This window comes from Limanda limanda, chromosome 13 (genome assembly GCF_963576545.1).
Source record: "Limanda limanda chromosome 13, fLimLim1.1, whole genome shotgun sequence".
In the NCBI taxonomy this organism is placed as follows: domain Eukaryota; kingdom Metazoa; phylum Chordata; class Actinopteri; order Pleuronectiformes; family Pleuronectidae; genus Limanda; species Limanda limanda.
In genome coordinates, this window is record NC_083648.1 from 2,954,930 (window position 1) to 2,982,551 (window position 27,622).

At 41.3% G+C, this 27,622-nt stretch overlaps 2 protein-coding genes across 2 annotated transcripts; both read left to right on the top strand.

The window, feature by feature from the left end:
- The first annotated feature begins 662 nt into the window (after window positions 1-662).
- LOC133017714 (gastrula zinc finger protein XlCGF49.1-like) lies at window positions 663-2,415 on the top strand. Its single transcript, XM_061083870.1, has one exon. The coding sequence runs from the start codon at window positions 734-736 to the stop codon at window positions 1,517-1,519; it is 786 nt and encodes a 261-aa protein (XP_060939853.1). The 5' UTR covers window positions 663-733; the 3' UTR covers window positions 1,520-2,415.
- A 12,003-nt stretch (window positions 2,416-14,418) lies between these two features.
- On the top strand, window positions 14,419-15,856 carry LOC133017715 (gastrula zinc finger protein XlCGF49.1-like). The gene has a single exon (XM_061083871.1). The coding sequence runs from the start codon at window positions 14,543-14,545 to the stop codon at window positions 15,242-15,244; it is 702 nt and encodes a 233-aa protein (XP_060939854.1). The 5' UTR covers window positions 14,419-14,542; the 3' UTR covers window positions 15,245-15,856.
- The last annotated feature ends 11,766 nt before the right edge of the window (window positions 15,857-27,622 follow it).

A 27,622-nucleotide genomic window follows, 5' to 3' on the forward strand; every position in this document is an offset into this window, starting at 1 on the left:
CGCTGTGAAGAGTGAAGAAGATGAAGAGAAACTTAAATCGTCAAAGCTTCTTCCGAGTGAGATGAAGGAGAAGAGAGCGGACTGTGGAGGACCAGAACCAGCCAGGAACTCAGGTCCTGATGGACGTTTACAACCAGGTCCTGAGGACAAGGCTGAAGACTCTTCTGAGACTGAAGTCAGTGAGGATGATGGGATGGAGACCAGGGAACCTCAAACAGGTTTGAATACAAGAAATAACAAACAGCCTCAAAGTGATATATCGACATTAAACGACACAACACAAGTTTTTCAAAACAGTTCAGGAAACTCTGAAAAGATAAACGTGTGTATTTGTGTTTCAGTGTGTCCTGCAGACATCCAGCAACTGATGGTGATTGAAGAAGAGGTTCCCCCTGAGGAGCAGCAGTGGAGCCCCCTTGTGGACCCGGAGGACCCAGAGCCCCCCCACATTAAAGAGGCACAAGAGGAACCGTGGAGCAGTCAGGATGGACAGCAGCTTCAAGGACTGGAGGAGGCTGATTTCCATTTCACATTGACTCCTGTCACTGTGAAGAGTGAAGAAGATGAAGAGAAACTTAAATCGTCAAAGCTTCTTCCGAGTGAGAGGAAGGAGAACAGAGCGGACTGTGGAGGATCAGAACCAGCCAGGAACTCAGGACCTGATGGACATTTACAACCAGGTCCTGTGGAGAAGACTGACTCTTCTGAGACTGAAGTCAGTGAGGATGATTGGATGGAGACCAGGGAAACTCAGACTGGTTTAAATAGAAGAAACAACAAACAGCGTCAAAGTGATATGGGATGTAAGACAGAAAAAAAAACGTTTAGTTGCTCTGAGTGTCGTAAAAGATTTAAACATATGGGCAATCTAAATAAACATATGAGGTTTCATACAGGAGAGAAACCGTTTAGTTGCCCTGAGCGTGGCAAAAGATTTACCGAAAGGGACAGTCTAAATACACACATGAGGACTCATACTGGAGAGAAACTATTTAGTTGCGCTGAGTGTTGTAGGAGATTTAAACATTTGGGCAATCTAAATAAACATATGAGGATTCATACAGGAGAGAAACCGTTTAGTTGCCCTGAGTGTGGTAACAGATTTACCGAAAAGGGCAATCTAAATACACATATGAGGATTCATACAGGAGATAAACTATTTAGTTGCGCTGAGTGTGGTAAAAGATTTAACATAAGATCAAATCTAAATACACATATGAGGACTCATACAGGAGAGAAACCGTTTAGTTGCGCTGAGTGTGGTAAAAGATTTAACAAAAGATCAACTTTAAATAAACATATGATGTATCATACAGGAGAAAAACCGTTTAGTTGCTCTGAGTGTGGTAAAAAATTTACCGAAAGGGGCAATCTAAATACACATATGAAGATTCATACAGGAGAGGAACTGTTTAGTTGCTCTGAGTGTGGTAAAAGATTTAAGCGAAGGGGCGATCTAAAGAGACATGTGAGGATTCATACAAGAGAGAAACAGTCTAGTTCCTCTGAGTGTGGTTAAAGAGTTAAAGGGACTCTCACCTTTGTTGCATTTTTACACTTTTTTTGGATAAGGTTAAATTGGTATTAATAAGGTAATGACACTCTAAAATGCAAGACAGACCCACCCGGAGTAAAAACAAACAATTATTTCACTCTCATAATATTTAGTGAAAACTTCAACCAATAAAATTCTTCGGACCGAAGGACCTTATTGGCCGACAGACCTGTCTGTTTGCTGCATGGACATGCAGGTTTTCCCTCTGCTTCTTGTGGCGCATTCGGGCCCGCGTCATCAAGGCGCGTCCTCAACTAGAGGGTTTGTTTTGATTCCAAGGCAGACAGTAGCGAGTAGCGACCGTAGCGACTGACGATGTTGCAGAGGTCATGATTTTTAAAACAAATAGAAATATTGGCTGCTGGACATCTAATCCAAAGACAATAATAATAAGAAAATACTAATATGATGCTGCTTTACCTGCTCAGCGGCAATCCTCTCCTGCTGAAATTGCTGAACTCTGAGTAAATCATCATGAGTAAGAACAGCAGGTCCACGTCCCCGGCGACCTCTTGCTCTTCTTCTTGCTCTGCTAGGAACATCTCTGCTGGTTCCTGGTCTCTCATCATCACATTCCTCTCCACCCTGTGTCACACCACGGCCCCTCCTGCTTCTGCCTCGGCTGCCTCTAGAAGGGCCTGTTCTTTTTCTGGCTGCTGCAGGAGTACCTCCTCTGCTTGTTTCCTCTGCCTCCACAACTTGTTGGCCTGATGTATTTGTTTTTTTTTTGTGTTGTGGAAAACCACGGCCCCTGCCTTTCATTCCCCTGCCATGGTTTCCTCTGCCTCCACTTTCAGTCCTTGCTTTCTTCCTCCTACTTGAGGTGTCTTCGCCTGGAGAATCGTCATCGTCATCGTCATCGTCATCATCATCAATATCAATATCATCATCTTCCTCTGTGAAAACATCAAGGCTGTAGTCAGGATCTACTACACTGTCGTCCTAGAAGCACCAACATGTAAAAACAAAGACAGAACATGTTTTACTTTATAACAATATCAGGGTGAAGAGAGACATAGGAACACTTTCTGAAAATACATGTTTTGCATATTTTAATTTTACTATAAATCATATCTCTGTGAAATTATTGTAGTGAGATTCGTGAGATCAGACAACATAAGCTGTGCCGAGTCTGATGATGGGGGGTGGGGGGAGGGGGAGACAGTCTGAAGTCAATAGGCTGGTTGTAGGTGTGAATACACATAGTAGGCCAAGTGAAGAGGGGAGATTTCTAAAATGCAGACACTGTTAGAAGCAGCATCAGTTTGCAATGTTACAATGTTTCCAATTGCAGATATAAGCATTCTATCATTTGAGATCATATTGCAATTAGAGCTGTCAAACGATTAAAATATTTAATCGCGATTAATCACATTTTGTCATAGTTAACTCGCGATTAATCGCAATTAATCGCAAATTTGTATCTATTCTAAATGTCCCTTCATTTATTATTTTTCCATAATTTTACTTTCGTTTTAATGCTCTTATCAACATGGAAAAGTGGATTGGCTTGCTTTATGCAAATGTTTTATATTATTGAAAAACAACATTGCCAAACAGGGCGGTACAAAATAAAATTATAAAGTGCACATTTCAGGTAAACAAGGACTCAGCCTATAGTGCAGTTAAACCATGGCTTAATATTTTCTTTTTTTCAAGTTTGCTGTGAACATAGCAGTCAGGCCTCTTATTTCAGAAACAATGAACCATAACAGTTAGGTTACCAATAAAAGGTAAGCCTACTACTTCTTTGCTTTCAGCCAGCTACTCAAACAGACAAGCAACAAAATAACAAACAACCAAAATACACAGGCAGGTGTCGGCCTACTTTGAAATAAATGAAACACAGAACTTTGTAGGGCTATTTGAGTCCTCCCCTTATTTGTGGAAAATGTATGAAATAAGAAGTACCCTATTTTTAAATAAATAAAAACATATAGCTGCAGCCTAATAGTGTAACGGACTGGGTTTATGTTTATGTTTGGTTTTGACGTATGCTCAGTAAAACACTGTTGAAGGAGCGCTCTGATGTCTGACGGTCACTGAAGGGGTCTGGGTGGGGCATGTGACTGTTTGGACCAATAGGATGGGGGGATCGGGGATCAATGAGGAAGTGAAGTGTTGATGTCTGCGAGTGACGGAGTAACAGCAAGAGGTGCATATGTTCGTGTAGAGGAAAATACCAGTTACTAAACCACGAAGAAGTTCCGTGTCCTGTGGGACGCTACAATAGCTTTAAAATATATATTTTAGGTGGCGAAATACTAAAACAAAAAGCGAGAGCAGGTCAGACTGGAGGCGAACACAGATACTGAAGCTGCAGCTGCAGCTCTGCTTTAACTCGAGTTAAAAAAATTGACGGCGTTAAAATGGGTTTGCGTTAACGCCGTTAATAACGCGTTAAACTGACAGCCCTAATTGCAATATTTCCCATTACATTATGCTGATGAAGCTAACATTCAAGATCAAAAGCATAGCAAAATGTAATTAGGGCAGTGTGTTATTACTCTTGCTGTGGAGAACTCCCCAGGGTCCCACAATGTCTATTTATTATAAAGTTCAAACTTTCGACATCGAAGAATAATTTTTTGAACAGAGTGATAAAGTTAACCACCGGTAACCGACGTTACACTGAAAACAAAACAGCTGAGACTGCTTATTAGATAACGTTAGCCGTACAGTGTTTGCAAGAAAATACGACGAATTCTACAAAAAAATGTATGACAACTAAAAGAATAAAGCAAATAAATGGTGCAAATAACCATTGAACTGAAAAATATATATGTGAATGTAAATGTATATAACTTACCGGTGCTTCTGAATCCGAATCCATTGCTTTGGTAAACAAAAACTCACGTGCGTGCGCGGAGGCAGTAGGTTGTAAGTCTGCTTGTAAATAAAGTTTCTTCAAAAAAAATAAAAACACCGGGATGGTTGTAAGTCTGCTTGTGTAAATAAAGTTTCTTAAATAAAACACCGCGGATGGGAACGAGGGGGTGGGGCACTGGAGGAAGGCGGGATGATTTGAATGTGCTGTAATTCTCAAATGCAACAAAGGTGAGAGTCCCTTAAAAGGAGACATATTATGCCCATTTTACCGCAGTTGATATAGTTCATTGGGGTCTTAATGAAATGTCTGTAACATATTTTGGTCAAATTACCACAAGGATCATTTAAAACAGCACCTTTTTACCCTGTCTAAAACAGCCCTCCTCAGATTGACCTGTTTTGAGATCCCCGCCCCCCTCTCACCCCTCTCACCCCTCCTCCCTCCTTCACGAGATACAAGCATCCAGATTTTTAGCTATCCATTACCTCTGTAGAAATATGGCTACTGGAGACGACGATAGAATCTTGCAACCTCATCGTTTTGAACCTGAGTCAGGTGGGACGGTTTTTGGGACGGTAAACATGCTAGAGCCCCAAATTAACGTGTAGAAGCTGTCTAACAACACCATTACCATCAAATCATCAGTATCACCTATTTTATTGTATTTTATCTTGTGCTTCTGTTTTTTATTCTTTCTACCTCAATATTTTTTATTTTATTTTATTCTATTGTATTGTATTTTATTGTATTCAAATATACCGGCTGCTATGACAACTTAATTTCCCTTCGGGGATGAATAAAGTACTCTATCTATCTATCTATCTATCTATCTATCTATCTATCTATCTATCTATCTATCTATCTATCTATCTATCTATCTATCTATCAGAGTGAGGTGGGACGGTTTTTGGGACGGTAAACATGCCAAAGCCCCAAATTAACGTGTAGAAGCACTACAAAAAGTGGAATTTTCATAATATGACCCCTTTAAGTTTCAGTCCTATTGTTCGAGACGTGAGGATTAATAAAGGAGAGAAGTGATTCAGTTGCAACTTTTGCAACAAAAGATTTATTAGGATATATCAGCAGATATTCATATTATACATATTCATAGTTCACTGTTTTAAGTAGACTATTAACAGTTTTATGTCCCTTGAAAATATAACTAATTGAATAACACGAAAGCGTTGTGTTTAAATATCTTGTTTCTACTGATTTCTACATAATTTATCTATTTTTCATAAAGTCCTTCATGTCATTTTAAGGTTAAAGTGTGTTCCTTGCACCGTATGAACGTGTGTTCTTAACTAGTTCATATGATTAAATATGTTTGTTTCAAGACAATGGTTTCTTGGTTCGTTAGATTCAATGACAGTGTGTGTTCTCCTTTATGTATTGAATGTGTTTCCAGGAATAAAAGTCTAATAAAAAGATAATGGCGTCCTCGCCCTCCTCCTCTTTGTTTCTGTATGAACGGAGGCTGCACTGGCTACATTTGAATTGTCTCATCACGAGACAAATTAATCAGCTTCTCACAGTCAGACATGTTACGTTTGACGTGAAGTCGGAACTGTGCAATTTCAGGTCAGAATATCTGAAATACGAGTCGTCTGGAACGCAGCATTACACTCACACACACGGACAGTGAAGCAGCGATGGCGGAGGAGCCCTCGTTGACATGAATGATGGTAAATGTCAAACAGCAGGATTGTTAAATTCAGGGACAGCTGTGATGTCCCCAATCTATGAAATTTCAAAACTTATGTGCTCAGGCCCGCTCAGTGCTGCTCTACAGTCCTAGAAATTAGGAGTTTAATTGTTTCCATTCCAATTGGAAGTTGATCTGATGTAAGCCCTGGTACAATACCTCAAAGTAAAAATGTGGAAATTGGCCACTAAATGCAAAACTTTTTCATAATGCCCCTTGATTTTTGTTTGTCGGGTGTTGTTATTTACTTAAATATTTAGAGGTTAGGGGTTAGAGGACGTCCGCTGAGTAGGTCCTTCCTATTTGGCCCATGATGCATTTTCCTTCACACATGAGTAAGATGCGTGCACATGCGCACCAGACAACATTTCAATGTGGTCTGTGACATATCTAAGTGAACTTAACAATGATGGGAGCTCCAGTTTTGATGCTACCGATAAGTGCTTTTAACCGAGAACTACTGAAATGATTTTAAATGGAAGTCTGTAGCAAAGGTGAAAGTCTGAGGTCAGTTCAAAAAACAAGCACCGCAAATAGTGCAAATACCATCAAAACAGTGCTAATGCCATAAAACTGTACAAAATGCCATAAAACTGTGCAAAACTGCAAACATGTTTTCCTACATGTGCAACATTTAAACATTTACATCTACGTAGCACAAAAAACAGATTTACAATGCAAGCTCATTTTTCAACGTTTGAATTTTCGGTGTCAGCGCACTTCTTCAAAGGTCGAGCATTACCTGCTGAACAAAGTTGAAAGTGTTTTTCATATACTTAGGGTAATCGAGGTGCAGGGCATAAAGTAGTCCAAAAAGAAGGCAGAAGGCCTGAGGTAGGTTTGCCAGGTTGTCCATCACCACGCTCCATTCCAAGATGATCCCTACTTTGGATGGGTTGAGTTGTTTTGAATTTTCCACATCCATGCAGAGGATTCCCACTGCAGTTTGACTGTATAGTCCATTCTCATATACATCCTAACAGAGAAAGAAACAAATAGACGAGCAGATGACATAATTATGCAACCTAGATTATGTAGAGCAGGGCTCTTCAATTAGTTTGGAGCTGGGGCCGGTTCTTGAAACTGAGGCAAAGTCAGGGGCCGGAGGATATGAGTGATCACGGAAACAAGAAATTACAACAACATACTGAAGGAGTCAATATATTTTATTTTGTAAAATCTTTACAACATATGCCCAAGAGGACGCATAGGCCCAAGGATTCAAAAATCAAACCAGGTGAGCAATAACCACGCCATATTAACAGACAATTGGAGAAATGCAATTAACTAACAAAAACATGCACTTCATTGTACATAGCTGTACCAACACAACTTTACTGGTCATTATCCTCAATACTTAAGATTAAACTGATTTGAGTGACAGGCAGAATCAAATGTATCTCCACCAACAACGTGCATTGCATGGAACTGAATAGAATTGCAATAACTTAAAAGTGCATGGTAGTCTATCAAGGAAATGTGTTTCAAAATGAATCACTCAGTTAGGTGAACTGTATCAGTTGTTTAGAATTTACTTAGAACAACTTTCAAGTGCACCAACTAATACAAAATAAAACTGCATTGTATGCCTCTGAAATGAATTACAACATAACAATGCATGACAATTAATGAGGTGAATAACATCATAATTAAATCATACTGTTACAAAAATGAACCTTAATTGCTTGCTTGACTAACATGCCTATTAACTTTGATGTAATTTGCCTACATTTGCCATCTAATGAGAGAAATGGCATCTTTTTGACTTGGCAAGAGCAGTGAAGTCAGGATTATAAGTTGTCAGGGCAATGCGCATGCAGTCATGTAGATGCTGGTCAGTAAGGGATATGCCATTGTGAGTTTTAATGGCATTCATGTGTGAGAATGATGACTCACAAGTGTATGTTGAACCAAACATTGTCAGAACAAAAAGTGCAAGATCCCTTGAGTGTGGAAATTTCTCACAGCTGACTTCATGGGTCCAGAATTTTTCAAAACCTGCCTGCTGCCATGACTGACCCAAGTCACTTGATGACTGAATGCAGGGCCGGCCCTGGCAATGTTGGCGCCCTAGGCGGGATTTCAGAATGGCGCCCCCCCCAACATACACACGCAAATTGTCGTGCATCCCCAAGAACTTTTGGACTGTAAACAGATGCACACACAGGCAGACAAAATTCTAAGCTATAAAAAATAATAAAAATGTATAATAAAAATATAAAAAGTCTGAACTCAGCTGTAGTGACAGCATATCATGTCAGTTCGACAAAAATAAACATTAATGATGTCCGCAATTGGGGTGATTCTACCTCTATATTGTTCTTTCTTCTCCTCCCCTACTTTGCTGTGCTTTCTGAATCGTGCACCTGATAATTTAATCCTTTTTTGACTCATCTTCAACTCTTACCACAGTCTAACACGCCCCCCCCCCCCCCCCCCACACACACACACATACACAAGAGAGTATGTGCTTGTGTGTTTCTGTCTGTTTAGACACAACTGACAAATGTGTGGATTAAGCAGTGTTTGGCAAGTTACTGAAAATTTGTAATAAGTTACAGTTAATAGTCACTTCTTTTAAAAGTAATTGATTTACCCCACCAGTTACTGTATATCAAAAGTAATTAGTTACTAGGGAAAGTAACTTTTAAGTAACCTTTATGTCTGCTTTTTAAATGTAATGAATATGAACATTACTGAACAGTCAAACACAATAAACATATTTTTTAGACCTATTTATTGTAATCAACAGGGCAACAGGCCCATGTGTGGGTCATTTGGTACCGGGCCACACAGAAAGAATAAACATTTTACGTGTTTTCTGTTTTATCTATTATCCGGTAATTTTTCAAAATAAAACCGTTTTATTTTGAAAAATTACCGGATCCTCTGCGTTATGACTCATGCTTTATGCATGTCAAGAGGCTTGTCTCGGTCACGTCACTTTTTCGCTGAACACAAACCAGCACGGTATTTGTAAGACCCATTTGTCAACAAACCAGGTGAATCCAGCATGTCTGGTTAAGAAGAAGATCAGCTGCTGGAGATCGCAAATGACAGCGGCCTTAAAAGTATTTTTGAGAAAACAACTCTGCCGGTGTCCTGGATTAAAGTCACGGCAGAATGCCCTGAGATCGCCACAACAGCATTAATGAATGTCAATGGTTTCCAGTTGTAAAGACCCCTCATCCACAGAGGATAAAAGCTCCTTTCCTTTCAATGCAAAGTCAGATTGAACGTTCACAGAGAAAGGATCCTTCACAAATGTCATAATGCCACTGGGGATGCTCAAATCATGAAACCTTGAGGCAAAGTTGTTTTTCAACAAGATAAATATGACAAAATATAATGATATACGACTAGCATAAAAACTGGGGTATTTTCTAAATATAATAATAATAAATGTGAAACTGATGTGTATTCTTACGCAACTTTATTAGCAGCGTCCTCGTAACATTGCACCGACAACACAACAGTGCGTAACAATGAATCAATCACAAATAAAAAACAAGTATAAAGTGCATGAAAGAAACACAATGATCCTGTGAGATGAAAAATTGAGTTGTTTATTTTATTTTATTGAGAACCTATAATTATCTCAAATAAACACAATTTAGTGTTTCAAGCGAATGCAAAACGCTTCCGTAGAAGAAAGCTCATTTGTAGTTCTTAACATATTTAGGGTATTTTTTTCTCACTTTTTGTACGTCCTACTACAGAGACCATTACCATTATGCAAATGAGGCAATGACGTCATTTAGCGATTTTTAGATCAGCCAATAGCTACTCTCCTTACTGAGGAGTCGGCAACTCTGAGAGTGAGGAGGAAGGAGCAACATGGCCGCCATGCAGCTGCTGCGGGAGTCGGTACATGAGCGGATCCGCGCTGCCGCTGAAGACTTCCTGCTGCAGGTGGAGGAAGGAGGAGGAAAGGCTCGAGTCCCGGAGCTGAGAGCGATGCTCACCGAGGGGCTAACGGCGGCGGTGAAGCAGATCCTCGCCGGGCTGGAGGAAACCGTGGCTGGGTACGAGGAGCGAGTGGAGCGGACAGAGCTGGAGATCTGCCGCCAGAGGAGGCTGCTCGATGCCGTGATGCAGCCCGAAGTCCGGCTGCACAGAGCAGGTCAGTCCCTAGAGGAACCGCTAACAGGCTAACGTTAGCTAGCATCATATCTATCTATATCTATCTATGCTGCTCACGCTCTCTGAACTAGCTCCTCTGCTAACAGCTGTTTCTCTGCATCACTCCGGCTACAATCACCGGTCTGTAGTTAAACAGCCACACAGACCAGCCCCTCCTCTCTGGTGCTCCGTGACTCTGTGTTCTGTGTGAGCTCAGCCTCGTAGTCTAACAGGCTGAGACAGCAGCGATGGCTTCTCTCTCTCCCTCTTGCTCCGAGTGGCTCATGTTCACTGACTCCTCCGCCTCCATCAACAGTAGAGCTACATGTGATAGATGTGGTGTGTTGGTAGCGATGGAGGCGAGAGGCTCAGCGACCTAGAAGCTCCGTTAGCTGTAGTTAGCTTAGCCGCGGAGCCACCTAGCTTAGCACGTAGCCACCTAGCTTAGCACGTAGCTTAGCTTCAGCTAGCAGTCCCTCGACCTGCCCTGTGCAGCCGGGAGCCCAGGGCGGTGGGTGACGGTCCGGAGGGGGCACAGTCCTCCCCTTAAAGAGCCCACGATTAAAGAGCCACCAGCTCACGGTTCAAACAGACTCTCCAGCGACCACAGTCAGCTGCATCCCAGGGACCAGAGCCGGTGTTCCAGTTTAACTGGCGATCATGGCAACTGGCGATGTGTTTACCTTGTTCCAGATGTTGATGGTCGGCTGCAGAGCTGGTCGCAGATTCGTCATTTTCACAAAGCTCCTGTGTGTGAAGTGCGGTGATCTACTGAAAGTCTCGCTGAAATAAAAATCATACAGAAACCTTTCACGAGTTCATGTGTCTGTGTCAGCATCACGTTGAGACAATATAAATACTTCAGAACTCCCTGTGTCTCCTATGAAGAGGAGCAATAGATTGTGAAGCCTGGTATTAAGTATTTATGCGTTTTGTCTGTGTTGGGACTATCACCAGATGATCTGGGCGTTACCTTAAAGCTCATCTGTTGTTATACAGCTGACAAAGCAAGGAACGATACATCTATCTATTGCACAATGGAAATTTCAGTGGCTCCGTGGCGTAGTGAGATCGTCATCAGGCCAGAAGTTATTAGTGCTTCGGCTCGCTGTTTTAACCATTTAATTTATATTGAAGTCTCAACGTGATTCTGACACGGATACATGAACTCGGGAAGGGTTTTTGTAGGATTTTTATTTCAGCGAGACTTTCAGTAGATCACCGCACTTCACACACATGCGCTTTGTGAAAATGACGAATCTGCGACAGCTCTGCAACCCACCATCAACATCTGGAAAGAGGTAAACATATCGCCAGTTAAACTGGAACACCGGGGCATCGAATCCAAACTGAAGCTGCTGGCTGGAAGTAGAGATCGTGTCTGTCCACCGTCAGATTAAATTATTTAAATTAAACAATAACAGAGCGAGAACTCCACACAACAATCGAATACAAATTAACACAACCTCTGCAACAACGCAGGAAACTAAAGGCCGGCGCATGCTTCTGCGTTTACACGGGCCCGGAAGCGTAAGAGCCCTTCGGGACCCTTAAGTACTTACGTATCCCTTCTTACATGCTTACGTGCGTCGCCCAAATTTTTCTAACTAGATGGCAAAGCTCCACAAGCGTCACGTAGCCGGCAAGGCTGTGGTTGGTCTGCTAACTACATCATTTCCGGAGTCGCATATCCGGTTCATGCCCGATAATACCGGTGGAAACCACGGAAGATTTAGAAGAATGAAAATGGACCAAATAGAAGAGCACTTGGCAGAAGAGATCCCAAACTATGACCACTAGTATAACCCATCACTGACTGGTGGATTTGTCCGCCAGAAAAAGGCTCTGAGGAGCCGCCGTGGCGATGTAAATAAACCGCTCTTCTTCGTGCCACACACGAAGAGGGGATGACTTCGACAAAAAACATTACTCCGCCTATTGTTCTGGCGGGGAATTGCATGGCAACACACGCAACGCTTGGAAAACCATGAATGACAAAGAGTCCTGCGTCACAACTGCGTGAAAAGCCGCAGACGCCGTTGCAGAAGCATGCGCCGGCCTTAAGACTTTTAAAGGTGGTCTTTTAAACATTAGATCACTTTCATCAAAGGCTATTATAGTTAATGAACTAGTCTCAGATTACAACACAGATTTATTGCTATCCATTAATCCTAAACCTGAACTCAGCTGCAACTCATTTGAATGTCTTGTTCTTTTCTTCCACACCAATCCAAGAAACACCAACAGCCAATCATCCTTGATGTAGTTTACCGTGCTCCTGGGGCTTATACTGAATTTTTAACAGAATTCCATGAGTTTTTATCAAACCTAGTCCTTAATAGGGGTGTCACGATACCAAAAATTCAGTTGTCGGTGCCAATACCAGTAAAATAACACGATTCTCGATCCCAATTTCGATACCACGGTAAAAAACAACAAAAAACACAGCGTGTTTCCTCATTGAGATCTTGATTACAAGACGAACAACTCTTGTGGCAATTAAACGGGATCCGTTCAATGGTTACACTTGAAAATATGCGCTGCTGTTCTCTTAAGCCCCGCTGAGAGCTAGCTCGATTTGACGGTTCTCCACCTCTCAGTCCGGTTGTTGTCACGCCCTCACTCCCGGAACCCCTCCCCCAGACCCGGGTCTGTCCGGGTTCCCTTCCCCGTGGACTGACAGTCTGTGTGCGGACATGAAGGCGAACAGCGGAGGCTAGCTCCGGGCTGCTTCCTCCAGCTGACAACATCCTCGCTGTGCTGCATTCAGGGCAACTCAGATATTCCGGCTTCCTGCCACATAGCGAACATTAGTTCGCTATATAGTTTTATCGATGAAAAAATATTTCTTAATAATCAATTAATCGATCGTCGATTAATTATGCCCATCCCTACTTGCAAGAAACATGCTCTCTTTCTCTCTCTCTCCTTCTAACCAAGCATACTGCCCCAATCAGTTCCAGAAGAGGCGCAGCACCGTTGCTATCAGCTGGCATCGGCGCTTACGGTGCTTCAAAAAAATTGGCATCGTCCGTGTTTTGTTATTTTAGTATCGTAAGTATCGGTTCTTCTGACATCCCTAGTCCTAAAGACCGATAACATTATATTGTTGGTGACCTTTATATACATGTTGATAATAATAAAGAGAGACTTAGCGTAGGGCTGTGCAATTAATCGAATTTTAATCGTGATTTCGATTTTTGGGTCAAATGATCTCCAAACTAATATAATCGAATTAAATGATTTTCTGAAATTGCATGCGCAATTCAGTCCTTCCCTCAATTCATTCGACGCGGCCCAGCTGACTGGCTCTCACTCTCAAGCAGCTGTAACGTGAAGGAGGCGAGTTGTGTGTGTGGTGACCGGCGGTATTTAAAAAACAGCGCGGATGGAAAATGGCTGAGGGAGGGCAGCCCCCGTCTGATCGACAAAAAGGGCAGAAAAACTTATCTTGAGAAATACTGAATAAATGTATCATGTTTTCAAACTCAAAAGTAATCGTTTGAAAAATCGTGATTTCAATATTGTCGAAAATAATCCTCATTATGATTTATTTCCACAATCGAGGAGGAACCGCTCACAGGCTAACGTTAGCTAGCCTCAGCTCGAGCAGCGGAGTTAATACGCCACTTCCTGTCTCTGTCTGCTCCACCTCTCACCTGAATAATGAGGAGGATCTGATGCTGTTGTGAACGAGTCTGTGCAGAAAACCTGCTGCTGTGATGAAACACTTTTTGACCAGAAACCTTTTGTTTTATGCTGCTTCCTTTACGAGCTGGGTTGTTACACCAACTGTAAACAACCTCAACATCTCTACTTCCTGAATGTGATCGTTCAAAAATCACAACAGTCGACATTAAACGACACAACACAAGTTTTTCAAAACACTTCAGGAAACTCTGAAATGATAAACGTGTGTGTTTGTGTTTCAGTGTGTCCTGCAGACGTCCAGCAACTGATGGTGATTGAAGAAGAGGTTCCCTCTGAGGAGCAGCAGTGGAGCCCCCTTGTGGACCCGGAGGACCCAGAGTCCCCCCACATTAAAGAGGAACAGGAGGAACCGTGGACCAATCAGGATGGACAGCAGCTTCAAGGACTGGAGGAGGCTGATATCAAGTTCACATTGACTCCTGTCGATGTGAAGAGTGAAGAAGATGAAGAGAAACTTAAATTGTCAAAGCTTCATCCGAGTGAGATGAAGGAGAACAGAGCGGACTGTGGAGGATCAGAACCAGCCAGGAACTCAGGTCCTGATGGACGTTTACAACCAGGTCCTGAGGACAAGGCTGAAGACTCTTCTGAGACTGAAGTCAGTGAGGATGATTGGATGGAGACCAGGGAAACTCAGACTGGTTTAAATACAAGAAATAACAAACAGCCTCAAAGTGATTTGGGATGTAAGACAGAAAAAAAACCTTTTAGTTGCTCTGAGTGTGGTAAAAGATTTAAACATAGGGGCCATCTAAATAAACATATGAGGATTCATACAGGAGAGAAACCCTTTAGTTGCTCTGAGTGTGGTAAAAGATTTAAACATAAGGGCATTCTAAATAAACATATGAGGATTCATACAGGACAGAAACCGTTTAGTTGCTCTGAGTGTGGTAACAGATTTAACCAAAGATCAAATTTAAATAGACATATGACGACCCATACAGGAGAGAAACCGTTTAGTTGCTCTGAGTGTGGTAATAGATTTACCGAAAGGGGCAATCTAAATTCACATATGAAGATTCATACAGGAGAGAAACCGTTTAGTTGCTCTGAGTGTGGTAAAAGATATAGCAGAAGGGGCAGTCTAAATAGACATATGAAGATTCATACAGGAGAGAAACTGTTTAGTTGCTCTGAGTGTGGTAAAAAATTTACCTTCAGCAGCAATCTAAAATCACATATGAAGATTCATACAGGAGAGAGACCGTGCAGTTGCTCTGAGTGTGGTAAAAGATTTAAGCGAAGGAGCGATCTAAATAAACATGTGAGGATTCATACAAGAGAAAAACTGTTTAGTTCCTCTGAGTGTGGTTAAAGAGTTAAAGGAGACATATTATGCCCATTTTACTGCAGTTGATATGGTTCATTGGGGTCTTAATGAAATGTCTGTAACATATTTTGGTCAAATTACCACAAGGATCATTTAAAACAGCACCCTTTTTACCCTGTCTAAAACAGCCCTCCTCAGATTGACCTGTTTTGAGTGCCCCGCCCCCCTCTCACCCCCCTCACCCCTCCTCCCTCCTTCACGAGATACAAGCATCAAGATTTTTAGCTATCCATTACCTCTGTAGAAATATGGCTACTGGAGAGGACGATACAATCTTGCAACCTTATCGTTTTGAACCAGAGTCAGGTGGGACGGTTTTTGGGACGGTACACATGCTAGAGCCCCAAATTAACGTGTAGAAGCACTACAAAAGTGGAATTTTCATACTATGACCCCTTTAAGATTCAGTCCTATTGTTCGAGACGTGAGGATTAATAAAGGAGAGAAGTGATTCAGTTGCAACTTTTGCAACAAAAGATTTATTAGGATATATCAGCAGATATTCATATTATACATATTCATAGTTCACTGTTTTAAGTAGACTATTAACAGTTTTATGTCCCTTGAAAATATAACTCATTGAATAACACGAAAGCTTTGTGTTTAAATTAGGGCTGGGCAACGATTAAAAGTTTTAATCGGATTAATCGCATTTTTTCCCTGATTAATCACGATTAATCGCATTTGTATACGCAAAATCCAATAATGAATTAAAAAGTAGTGTATCGCACAATTTTATTTTCAATGTTCTGCCATATGAACGAAAGTGCCATAACATTTGTTGTGCAAACACTTTTAACATCAGCATTTAATACAGTAGCAGTTAAATAAAATATTCAGTGTAAATCTCAACTTAACAATGTTATCAAAGCAAATACAAAGTTAAAGCTCAATGCCACTGCCAGGGCATAAATGTTATCCTCTTCGTTATGAAAAATGTATACTCCTCCCTGCATCTAACGTAGTCTGCCGAAGCCTCGCTCCACTCGCTGTTTCGTTGAGTGATTTGCTGATATCAACTGTATGTTTTGCATTGAGGTGATATTTTAGACTGGAAGTACTCCGGTGATAAGAAAATTCACCTTGGCAGTGGCTACAAATAACTTTGGTTCTGTCGACTCCGCCGTCTGGAAGAACTTTAAAATGAAAATGGCCATGTAAAAGCTCCGTACCCTTATCCATGGTTGTTTATCCGCCAATTATTTTATTTTTTCCGGTTCCGCAGCAGTCAGCAACAGACTTTCACAAAATAAAAGCCTGACTTTCACAATAAAACAATAAATAATCAAACCTGAGTTAATGCGAGATAAAATAATTAATCAAGTTAACTCATCACTTGAGTTAACTCGTAATTAACTAGTTAACTTGCCCAGCCCTAGTTTAAATATCTTGTTTCTACTGATTTCTACATAATTTATCTATTTTTCATAAAGTCCTTCATGTCATTTTAAGGTTAAAGTGTGTTCCTTGCACCGTATGAACGTGTGTTCTTAACTAGTTCATATGATTAAATATGTTTGTTTTTCTTGGTTCGTGAGATTCAATGTCAGTGTGTGTTCTCCTTTATGTATTGAATGTGTTTCCAAGAATAAAAGTCTAATAAAAAGATAATGGCGTCCTCGCCCTCCTCCTCTTTGTTTCTGTACGAACGGAGGCTGCACTGGCTCCAGTTGAATTGTCTCATCACAAGACAAATTAATAAGCTTCTCACAGTCAGACATGTTTGTTACGTTTGACATGAAGTCAGAACTGTGCAATTTCAGTTCAGAATATCTGAAATACGAGTCGTCTGGAACGCAGCATTACACTCACAGACACGGACAGTGAAGCAGCGATGATGGAGGAGCCCTCGTTGACATGAATGATGGTAAATGTCAAACAGCAGGATTGTTAAATTCAGGGACAGCTGTGATGTCCCCAAACTATGAAATTTCAAAACTTATGTGCTCAGGCTGCTCTGCAGTCCTAGAAATTAGGAGTTTAATTGTTTCCATTCCAATTGGAAGTTGATCTGATGTAAGCCCTGGTACAATACCTCAAAGTAAAAATGTGGAAATTGGCCACTAAATGCAAAACTTTTTCATAATGCCCCTTGATTTTTGTTTGTCGGGTGTTGTTATTTACTTAAATATTTAGAGGTTAGGGGTTAGAGGACGTCCGCTGAGTAGGTCCTTCCTATTTGACCCATGATGCATTTTCCTTCACACATGAGTAAGATGCGTGCACATGCGCACCAGACAACATTTCAATGTGGTCTGTGACATATCTAAGTGAACTTAACAATGATGGGAGCTCCCGTTTTGATGCTACCGATAAGTGCATTTAACCGAGAACTACTGAAATGATTTTAAATGGAAGTCTGTAGCAAAGGTGAAAGTCTGAGGTCAGTGCAAATCAGTGTTAATTTTGGCAGCTATATTTGATTTAGTCTTAGTCTTAGTCTTTTGACGAAAATGCATATTAGTTTTAGTCTAGTTTTAGTCATTTTTATCCTTCTTAGTTTTAGTCTAGTTTTAGTCGACGAAAACAAATTACATTTTAGTCTAGTTTTAGTCACATTTAATAGCCACATTAAACTCCTTATCTTCCCTTCTCAGGTCCAGGGACCCCCTGTGTTGTGTCTACAACTGCATACTAGTCTAGCTTTCAGTACTTAGGTTGTCCATTAGATGTCCCTCCTATAGATCTATAGCAGGGGTCGGCAACCTTTACTATCAAAAGAGCCATTTTGCCCCCTCTTCCCCCAAATAAAATTTGTCTGGAGCCGCAAAACATATTTGATAACAAAGCTGATAAAATGTTATATAAAGTTATACTATACTAATCTGTAGATTATTGCATTTATGAAATTATAGAACAACAATAAAGAAAACTGTTGACGTTTTATTTATTTTTACCTGTTACAACAAAGGGAAACACCAAATGCTTATGAAGAGGAGAAGAAAATACACAGGCAAGTGTAGGTCTACTTTAAAATAAATTAAACGCAGAACTATGTAGGGTTATTTGAGTCATCCCCATATTTGTGGAAAATGTATGAAATAAGAAGTACCCTATTTTGAAATAAATAAAAACATATAGCTGCAGCCTATATATTTTAGTTGGCGTTGGCGAAATGTGAAAACAAAAAGTGAAAGCAGATCAGACCGGAGGAGGAAACTGAAGCTCGGTAGAAACCAGCTGCAGCCTCTGCTCTGATCCAGAAGCTGCGGCGCTGATCTCAGAGCAGCTGAGACCAGAGGAACTCTGTGTTTTCACTGTTTCCATAGTTAAGAAGTCAGTGACCGGCCTGCTTCACATGAACGAGCTCTGATCTCACTGTCTCTCTGAGCGAGTGCGCTGCGGCAGGGGGCGGAGCCTCGGGACCGGTGCGCTGTCTGACAGACACACACACTCGCCGCTCAGGGTACTTCATGACGGCCTGATACGATTATGTTTTTAAAAATTGTTGTGACTTAGTCAACCGCCAACATTTTCGTTTCGTCTCGTCTCGTTAACGAAAATTAAAATAGATTTCGTCATAGTTTTTATTTTCAAAGATCCATTTCGTTACGTCTTCGTCTCGTCTTAGTCATGGGAAAAGGGGCGTTAACGAATATTTTTCGTTATCGTCAACGAAATTAACACTGGTGCAAATAGCAAAAAACAAGCACCGCAAATAGTGCAAATACCATCAAAACAGTGCTAATGCCATAAAACTGTACAAAATGCCATAAAACTGTGCAAAACTGCAAACATGTTTTCCTACATGTGCAACATTTAAACATTTACATCTACGTAGCACAAAAAACAGATTTACAATGCAAGCTCATTTTTCAACGTTTGAATTTTCGGTGTCAGCGCACTTCTTCAAAGGTCGAGCATTACCTGCTGAACAAAGTTGAAAGTGTTTTTCATATACTTAGGGTAATCGAGGTGCAGGGCATAAAGTAGTCCAAAAAGAAGGCAGAAGGCCTGAGGTAGGTTTGCCAGGTTGTCCATCACCACGCTCCATTCCAAGATGATCCCTACTTTGGATGGGTTGAGTTGTTTTGAATTTTCCACATCCATGCAGAGGATTCCCACTGCAGTTTGACTGTATAGTCCATTCTCATATACATCCTAACAGAGAAAGAAACAAATAGACGAGCAGATGACATAATTATGCAACCTAGATTATGTAGAGCAGGGCTCTTCAATTAGTTTGGAGCTGGGGCCGGTTCTTGAAACTGAGGCAAAGTCAGGGGCCGGAGGATATGAGTGATCACGGAAACAAGAAATTACAACAACATACTGAAGGAGTCAATATATTTTATTTTGTAAAATCTTTACAACATATGCCCAAGAGGACGCATAGGCCCAAGGATTCAAAAATCAAACCAGGTGAGCAATAACCACGCCATATTAACAGACAATTGGAGAAATGCAATTAACTAACAAAAACATGCACTTCATTGTACATAGCTGTACCAACACAACTTTACTGGTCATTATCCTCAATACTTAAGATTAAACTGATTTGAGTGACAGGCAGAATCAAATGTATCTCCACCAACAACGTGCATTGCATGGAACTGAATAGAATTGCAATAACTTAAAAGTGCATGGTAGTCTATCAAGGAAATGTGTTTCAAAATGAATCACTCAGTTAGGTGAACTGTATCAGTTGTTTAGAATTTACTTAGAACAACTTTCAAGTGCACCAACTAATACAAAATAAAACTGCATTGTATGCCTCTGAAATGAATTACAACATAACAATGCATGACAATTAATGAGGTGAATAACATCATAATTAAATCATACTGTTACAAAAATGAACCTTAATTGCTTGCTTGACTAACATGCCTATTAACTTTCATGTAATTTGCCTACATTTGCCATCTAATGAGAGAAATGGCATCTTTTTGACTTGGCAAGAGCAGTGAAGTCAGGATTATAAGTTGTCAGGGCAATGCGCATGCAGTCATGTAGATGCTGGTCAGTAAGGGATATGCCATTGTGAGTTTTAATGGCATTCATGTGTGAGAATGATGACTCACAAGTGTATGTTGAACCAAACATTGTCAGAACAAAAAGTGCAAGATCCCTTGAGTGTGGAAATTTCTCACAGCTGACTTCATGGGTCCAGAATTTTTCAAAACCTGCCTGCTGCCATGACTGACCCAAGTCACTTGATGACTGAATGCAGGGCCGGCCCTGGCAATGTTGGCGCCCTAGGCGGGATTTCAGAATGGCGCCCCCCCCAACATACACACGCAAATTGTCGTGCATCCCCAAGAACTTTTGGACTGTAAACAGATGCACACACAGGCAGACAAAATTCTAAGCTATAAAAAATAATAAAAATGTATAATAAAAATATAAAAAGTCTGAACTCAGCTATAGTGACAGCATATCATGTCAGTTCGACAAAAATAAACATTAATGATGTCCGCAATTGGGGTGATTCTACCTCTATATTGTTCTTTCTTCTCCTCCCCTACTTTGCTGTGCTTTCTGAATCGTGCACCTGATAATTTAATCCTTTTTTGACTCATCTTCAACTCTTACCACAGTCTAACACGCCCCCCCCCCCCCCACACACACACACACATACACAAGAGAGTATGTGCTTGTGTGTTTCTGTCTGTTTAGACACAACTGACAAATGTGTGGATTAAGCAGTGTTTGGCAAGTTACTGAAAATTTGTAATAAGTTACAGTTAATAGTCACTTCTTTTAAAAGTAATTGATTTACCCCACCAGTTACTGTATATCAAAAGTAATTAGTTACTAGGGAAAGTAACTTTTAAGTAACCTTTATGTCTGCTTTTTAAATGTAATGAATATGAACATTACTGAACAGTCAAACACAATAAACATATTTTTTAGACCTATTTATTGTAATCAACAGGGCAACAGGCCCATGTGTGGGTCATTTGGTACCGGGCCACACAGAAAGAATAAACATTTTACGTGTTTTCTGTTTTATCTATTATCCGGTAATTTTTCAAAATAAAACCGTTTTATTTTGAAAAATTACCGGATCCTCTGCGTTATGACTCATGCTTTATGCATGTCAAGAGGCTTGTCTCGGTCACGTCACTTTTTCGCTGAACACAAACCAGCACGGTATTTGTAAGACCCATTTGTCAACAAACCAGGTGAATCCAGCATGTCTGGTTAAGAAGAAGATCAGCTGCTGGAGATCGCAAATGACAGCGGCCTTAAAAGTATTTTTGAGAAAACAACTCTGCCGGTGTCCTGGATTAAAGTCACGGCAGAATGCCCTGAGATCGCCACAACAGCATTAATGAATGTCAATGGTTTCCAGTTGTAAAGACCCCTCATCCACAGAGGATAAAAGCTCCTTTCCTTTCAATGCAAAGTCAGATTGAACGTTCACAGAGAAAGGATCCTTTACAAATGTCATAATGCCACTGGGGATGCTCAAATCATGAAACCTTGAGGCAAAGTTGTTTTTCAACAAGATAAATATGACAAAATATAATGATATACGACTAGCATAAAAACTGGGGTATTTTCTAAATATAATAATAATAAATGTGAAACTGATGTGTATTCTTACGCAACTTTATTAGCAGCGTCCTCGTAACATTGCACCGACAACACAACAGTGCGTAACAATGAATCAATCACAAATAAAAAACAAGTATAAAGTGCATGAAAGAAACACAATGATCCTGTGAGATGAAAAATTGAGTTGTTTATTTTATTTTATTGAGAACCTATAATTATCTCAAATAAACACAATTTAGTGTTTCAAGCGAATGCAAAACGCTTCCGTAGAAGAAAGCTCATTTGTAGTTCTTAACATATTTAGGGTATTTTTTTCTCACTTTTTGTACGTCCTACAGAGACCATTACCATTATGCAAATGAGGCAATGACGTCATTTAGCGATTTTTAGATCAGCCAATAGCTACTCTCCTTACTGAGGAGTCGGCAACTCTGAGAGTGAGGAGGAAGGAGCAACATGGCCGCCGTGCAGCTGCTGCGGGAGTCGGTACATGAGCGGATCCGCGCTGCCGCTGAAGACTTCCTGCTGCAGGTGGAGGAAGGAGGAGGAAAGGCTCGAGTCCCGGAGCTGAGAGCGATGCTCACCGAGCGGCTCGCGGCGGCGGTGGAGCAGATCCTAGCCGGGCTGGAGGAAACCGTGGCTGGGTACGAGGAGCGAGTGGAGCGGACAGAGCTGGAGATCTGCCGCCAGAGGAGGCTGCTCGATGCCGTGATGCAGCCCGAAGTCCGGCTGCACAGAGCAGGTCAGTCCCTGGAGGAACCGCTAACAGGCTAACGTTAGCTAGCATCATATCTATCTACATCTATCTATGCTGGTCGCTCTCTGAACTAGCTCCTCTGCTAACAGCTGTTTCTCTGCATCACTCCGGCTACAATCACCGGTCTGTAGTTAAACAGCCACACAGACCAGCCCCTCCTCTCTGGTGCTCCGTGACTCTGTGTTCTGTAGTTCAGTAAAGTTGGCAACACATTCACAGATTCGGACTTCCCGGATCAATAAGTCATAAGCGAAATGTTGTTAAAGCACAAACGCTGCATAATTCCCACCGTAGTAACGTGGACAACGGGCTACAGGCGAGTTTTCATCAACATGAGTCGTCCTCCGTGATGGACCCATAACATGGGTGTCTACGTACAGCCTGCTGAGAAACGAGTGCGCAGGGACCGTCTACAAAGTGCAACACCGAAAAGAGATATTACAAAAATATTCAATAACTTCCCTGTAATACTGTTTATTCTCACCAAAATCACGTCACATGTCCAGGGAGTCCTGCTGACTATGCTACCCTACAAAGGTTAAAAAAATGTCATTTATCATAATTTTTGTAAATATTTTAATGAAGATTATTCCATAGCTTCACCTTTAATACTGTACATGTTCACCAAAATCACTTCACAGGTTCAGTGAGTCCTGTTGGCTATGCTACAATACTAATTTTGGGAAAAAGTGATTTCCGAAAATTTTGGGAAATATTTTTGATATAAAATATTCAATAACTTTGGGCTAATACTGTATATTCTTACCAAAATCATGACACTGGTCCAGCGTCTCCTGCTGGCTTTGCTACAGCAATAAGTTTGGAAAAATTGTGTTTTGTATAATTTTGGGAAATATTAGATATGAATATTATTCAATAACTTCGATCTCATACTGTATGTTGTCACCAAAATCACGTCACAGATCCAGGGTCTCCTGCTGGCTATGCTACAGCAATATGTTTGGAAAAATTGTGTTTTGTATAATTTTGGGAAATATTATATATGAATATTATTCAGTAACTTCAGTCTCATACTGTATGTTGTCACCAAAATCACGTCACAGATCCAGGGTCTCCTGCTGGTTATGCTACAGCAATAAGTTTGGGGCAAAAGTGTTTTTGTTTAATTTTGGGAAATATTATATATGAATATTATTCAATAGCTCCACTGTAATACTGTACATTTTCACCAAAATCCCATCACATGTCCGGGGAGTCCTGCTGGCTATGCTACAGCACTTAGTTTAGGAAAATGTGGTTTTGTTTAATTTTGGGAAATATTTTTTATGAATATTATTCAATAGCTCCACTGTAATACTGTACATTTTCACCAAAATCACATCACATGTCTAGGGAGTCCTGCTGGCTATGCTACAGCACTAAGTTTAGGAAAATGTGGTTTTGTTTAATTTTGGGAAATATTTTTTATGAATATTATTCAATAGCTCCATTGTAATACTGTACATTTTCACCAAAATCACATCACATGTCTAGGGAGTCCTGCTGGCTATGCTACAGCACTTAGTTTAGGAAAATGTGGTTTTGTTTAATTTTGGAAAAATATTTTTTATGAATGTTATTCAATAGCTCCACTGTAATACTGTACATTTTCACCAAAATCACATCACATGTCCGGGGAGTCCTGCTGGCTATGCTACAGCACTAAGTTTAGGAAAATTCGGTTTTGTTTAATTTTGGGAAATATTCAGTCCCACAATAAAAACATTAAAAACATTTTCTCAAAAAAATTTGTTGGGAACCTCCCTTTGTTTTTATGACCAACAAGCGAGATCATATAGAATCACTTTTGACAGGTCTTGTCCAACTCTCTTTGTGCTGAGGATTTAAAATGATATTGGTTTAAAGTAGATTGTGATTAGGTCAAAATGGTGGAACTGGGGACCAATGACGTTTTTTAATCGTGTATTTGTTTCAATAACAATATACTCACATTCATGAAAAGAAAAGGCATCAATAAAAAACAATATTTCCCAAAATTAAACAAAACCACATTTTCCTAAACTTAAAGCTGTAGCATAGCCAGCAGGACTCTTCTCGGTGTTGCACTTTGTAGACGGTCCCTGCGCACTCGTTTCTCAGCAAGCTGTACGTAGACAACCATGTTATGTGTCCATCACGGAGGACGACTCATATTGATGTGGTCAATATGATTGATGATCCGTTGTCCACATTACTACGGTGGGAATTATGCAGCGTTTGTGCTTTAACAACGTTTCGCTTATATCTTATTGATCCGGGAAGTCCGAATCTGTGAATGTCTTGCCAACTTTACTGAACTTCTGTGAGCTCAGCCTCGTAGTCTAACAGGCTGAGACAGCAGCGATGGCTTCTCTCTCTCCCTCTTGCTCCGAGTGGCTCATGTTCACTGACTCCTCCGCCTCCATTAACAGTAGAGCTACATGTGATAGATGTGGTGTGTTGGTAGCGATGGAGGCGAGAGGCTCAGCGACCTAGAAGCTCCGTTAGCTGTAGTTAGCTTAGCCGCCGCGGAGCCACCTAGCTTAGCACGTAGCTTAGCCTCAGCTAGCTGTGATTTTTAACCCTTCGAACACAAGTCACCTAACAGACAGAGTGTGTGTGGAGCCACAACACAGCAGACATGAGGCGCTGTAAAGCCTTGAGCATCCCGTTCATGTGCGGGTGGTCGTGCAGCGGTACGGAGGCGCCGGGCCTCAGCAGGAAGACCCCCATGCGGAACACCTCCGTCTCGCAGATGTGCGTGTAGGTGACCGGGGGGCTCCGGAGCCCCGCCTCCCCGGAGCTCGGCTCGCCTCCCCGGCGCTCGGCTTGCCGACCCGGTGCTCGGCTTGCTTTTCCGGGGAGTGATTTTCAGGTCCGCTGCCCGCACCACGGTCACCAGCGAGACGAGGTGATGCCGGCCTGCTTCGCTGTCTTCTGGATCAGCGGAGTTGTGTTGTCCCGCGGCATTCTGGCTGCGGGTGAGGACGGCAGCCCGGTGCGCTACTCTCGTTCGCACGTTAAAATCGCGCATGTTGCGATTAGGAAATCGCGTTTTATCATATCGCGATTAAATCGCAAATGCAATTAATCGTTCAGCCCAAGTCCCAACACAGACAAAACGCATAAATACTTAATACCAGGCTTCACAATCTGATGCTTCTCTTCATAGGAGACACAGGGAGTTCTGAAGAACACACACGCGTGACCAGCTCCACGCCAAGTGCTTGTGTTTGACGCTGGTGATCATTACAACGCGCACACACCAAAGCAGTGTCAGATGTAAACATCGTCTCACAACAACAAGGCGGAAGCTCCAGAGGTGTTTTTATGATTAAAGTTGGTGAACGTGCTTCTAATGGACGAGTGAAGCTTCACGTGTCCTCCTGTCGCTGCTGGTTAAAGTCAGCAGACGTGATTTTAAAACACAGATTATAAAAGTGATAAAGAATAATAATAAAACTATATTTTGTTGTATTTTCACAAACAATGTGGTGTGGTGATACAAGCAATTGCGGACGCTTCATGAAACATCATCATTACAAATAAAGTGCATTTTGTGTCACTATCATCATATCTGTGGTCCACACCAACCATGATATCAACGAGCACATGAAACGCCCACTCATAGTAAGCAGGCAAACTATTTGTGGCTTTTTCTTTGTCTGTGCGCAGGATGTAGCAGTTTTTCATGATGTCGTATATACGTGTGGTCGGCACACGGGCGCAGCGGTGTCCAAATGTGTCAAGTATGAATGATAACTCCGAGTTTTTGGGGAAATTGTGACTGTCAAGTTAACCTGGGCGTGTTCCCTGACAAAATAACTCATGTTAAGATGTGCATAGGCTTCACAGTCACCGGAATGATTGCCAGTTAAACTGGAACACCGGTGTTCCAGTTTAACTGGCGGCCAGATCAACTGGCGATATGTTTACCTTTTTCCAGATGTTGATGGTGGGTTGCAGAGCTGGTCGCAGATTTGTCATTTTCACAAAGCGCATGTGTGTGAAGTGCGGTGATCTACTGAAGGTCTCGCTGAAATACAAATCCTACAAAAACCCTTCCCGAGTTCATGTGTCCGTGTCAGAATCACGTTGAGACTTCAATATAAATTAAATGGTTTAAACAGCGAGCCGAAGCACTCATAACTTCTGGCCTGATGATGATCTCACTACGCCACGGAGCCACTGAAATTTCCATTGCTCCAGCGGTGTTTTTATGAGTAAAGTTGGTGAACGTGCTTCTAATGGACGGGTGAAGCTTCACGTGTCCTCCTGTCGCTGCTGGTTAAAGTCAACAGACGTGATTTTAAAACATGTCTAACGAGGCAAATCTGGAAAACGAACTTAGCGTCTTCATTGTTGAACAACGTGTTGTGTATTTCTTCTCTTCTGTCAGATGGCTGCGGGCTTTATTGGTGCTGTGTCAGTCGAAGGAGAAAATACAGTTCCCAGTGTAATCATGACAACTCTGGCAAATCATAATAGTGATAAATAATAATAATAAAACTATTTATATTTTTTTGTATTTTCACAAACAATGTGGTGTGGTGATACAAGCAATTGTGGACGCTTCATGAAACATCATCATTAAAAAGTGCATTTTGTGTCAGTATCATCATATCTGGTCCACACCAACGTGTGTGTGTTCTTCAGAACTCCCTGTGTCTCCTATGAAGAGGAGCCTCAGATTGTGAAGCCTGGTATTAAGTATTTATGCGTTTTGTCTGTGTTGGGACTATCACCAGATGATCTGGGCGTTACCTTAAAGCTCATCTGTTGTTATACAGCTGACAAAGCAAGGAATGATACATCTATCTATTGCACAATGGAAATTTCAGTGGCTCCGTGGCGTAGTGAGATCGTCATCAGGCCAGAAGTTATTAGTGCTTCGGCTCGCTGTTTCGAGTCCCGGTCAAGATTTTTGTACTATTTCCTTTTTTTTTAACCATTTAATTTATATTGAAGTATCAACGTGATTCTGACACGGACACATGACCTCGGGAAGGATTTTTGTAGGATTTTTATTTCAGCGAGACCTTCAGTAGATCACCGAACTTCACACACATGCACTTTGTGAAAATGATGAATCTGCGACCAGCACTGCAACCGACCATCAACATCTG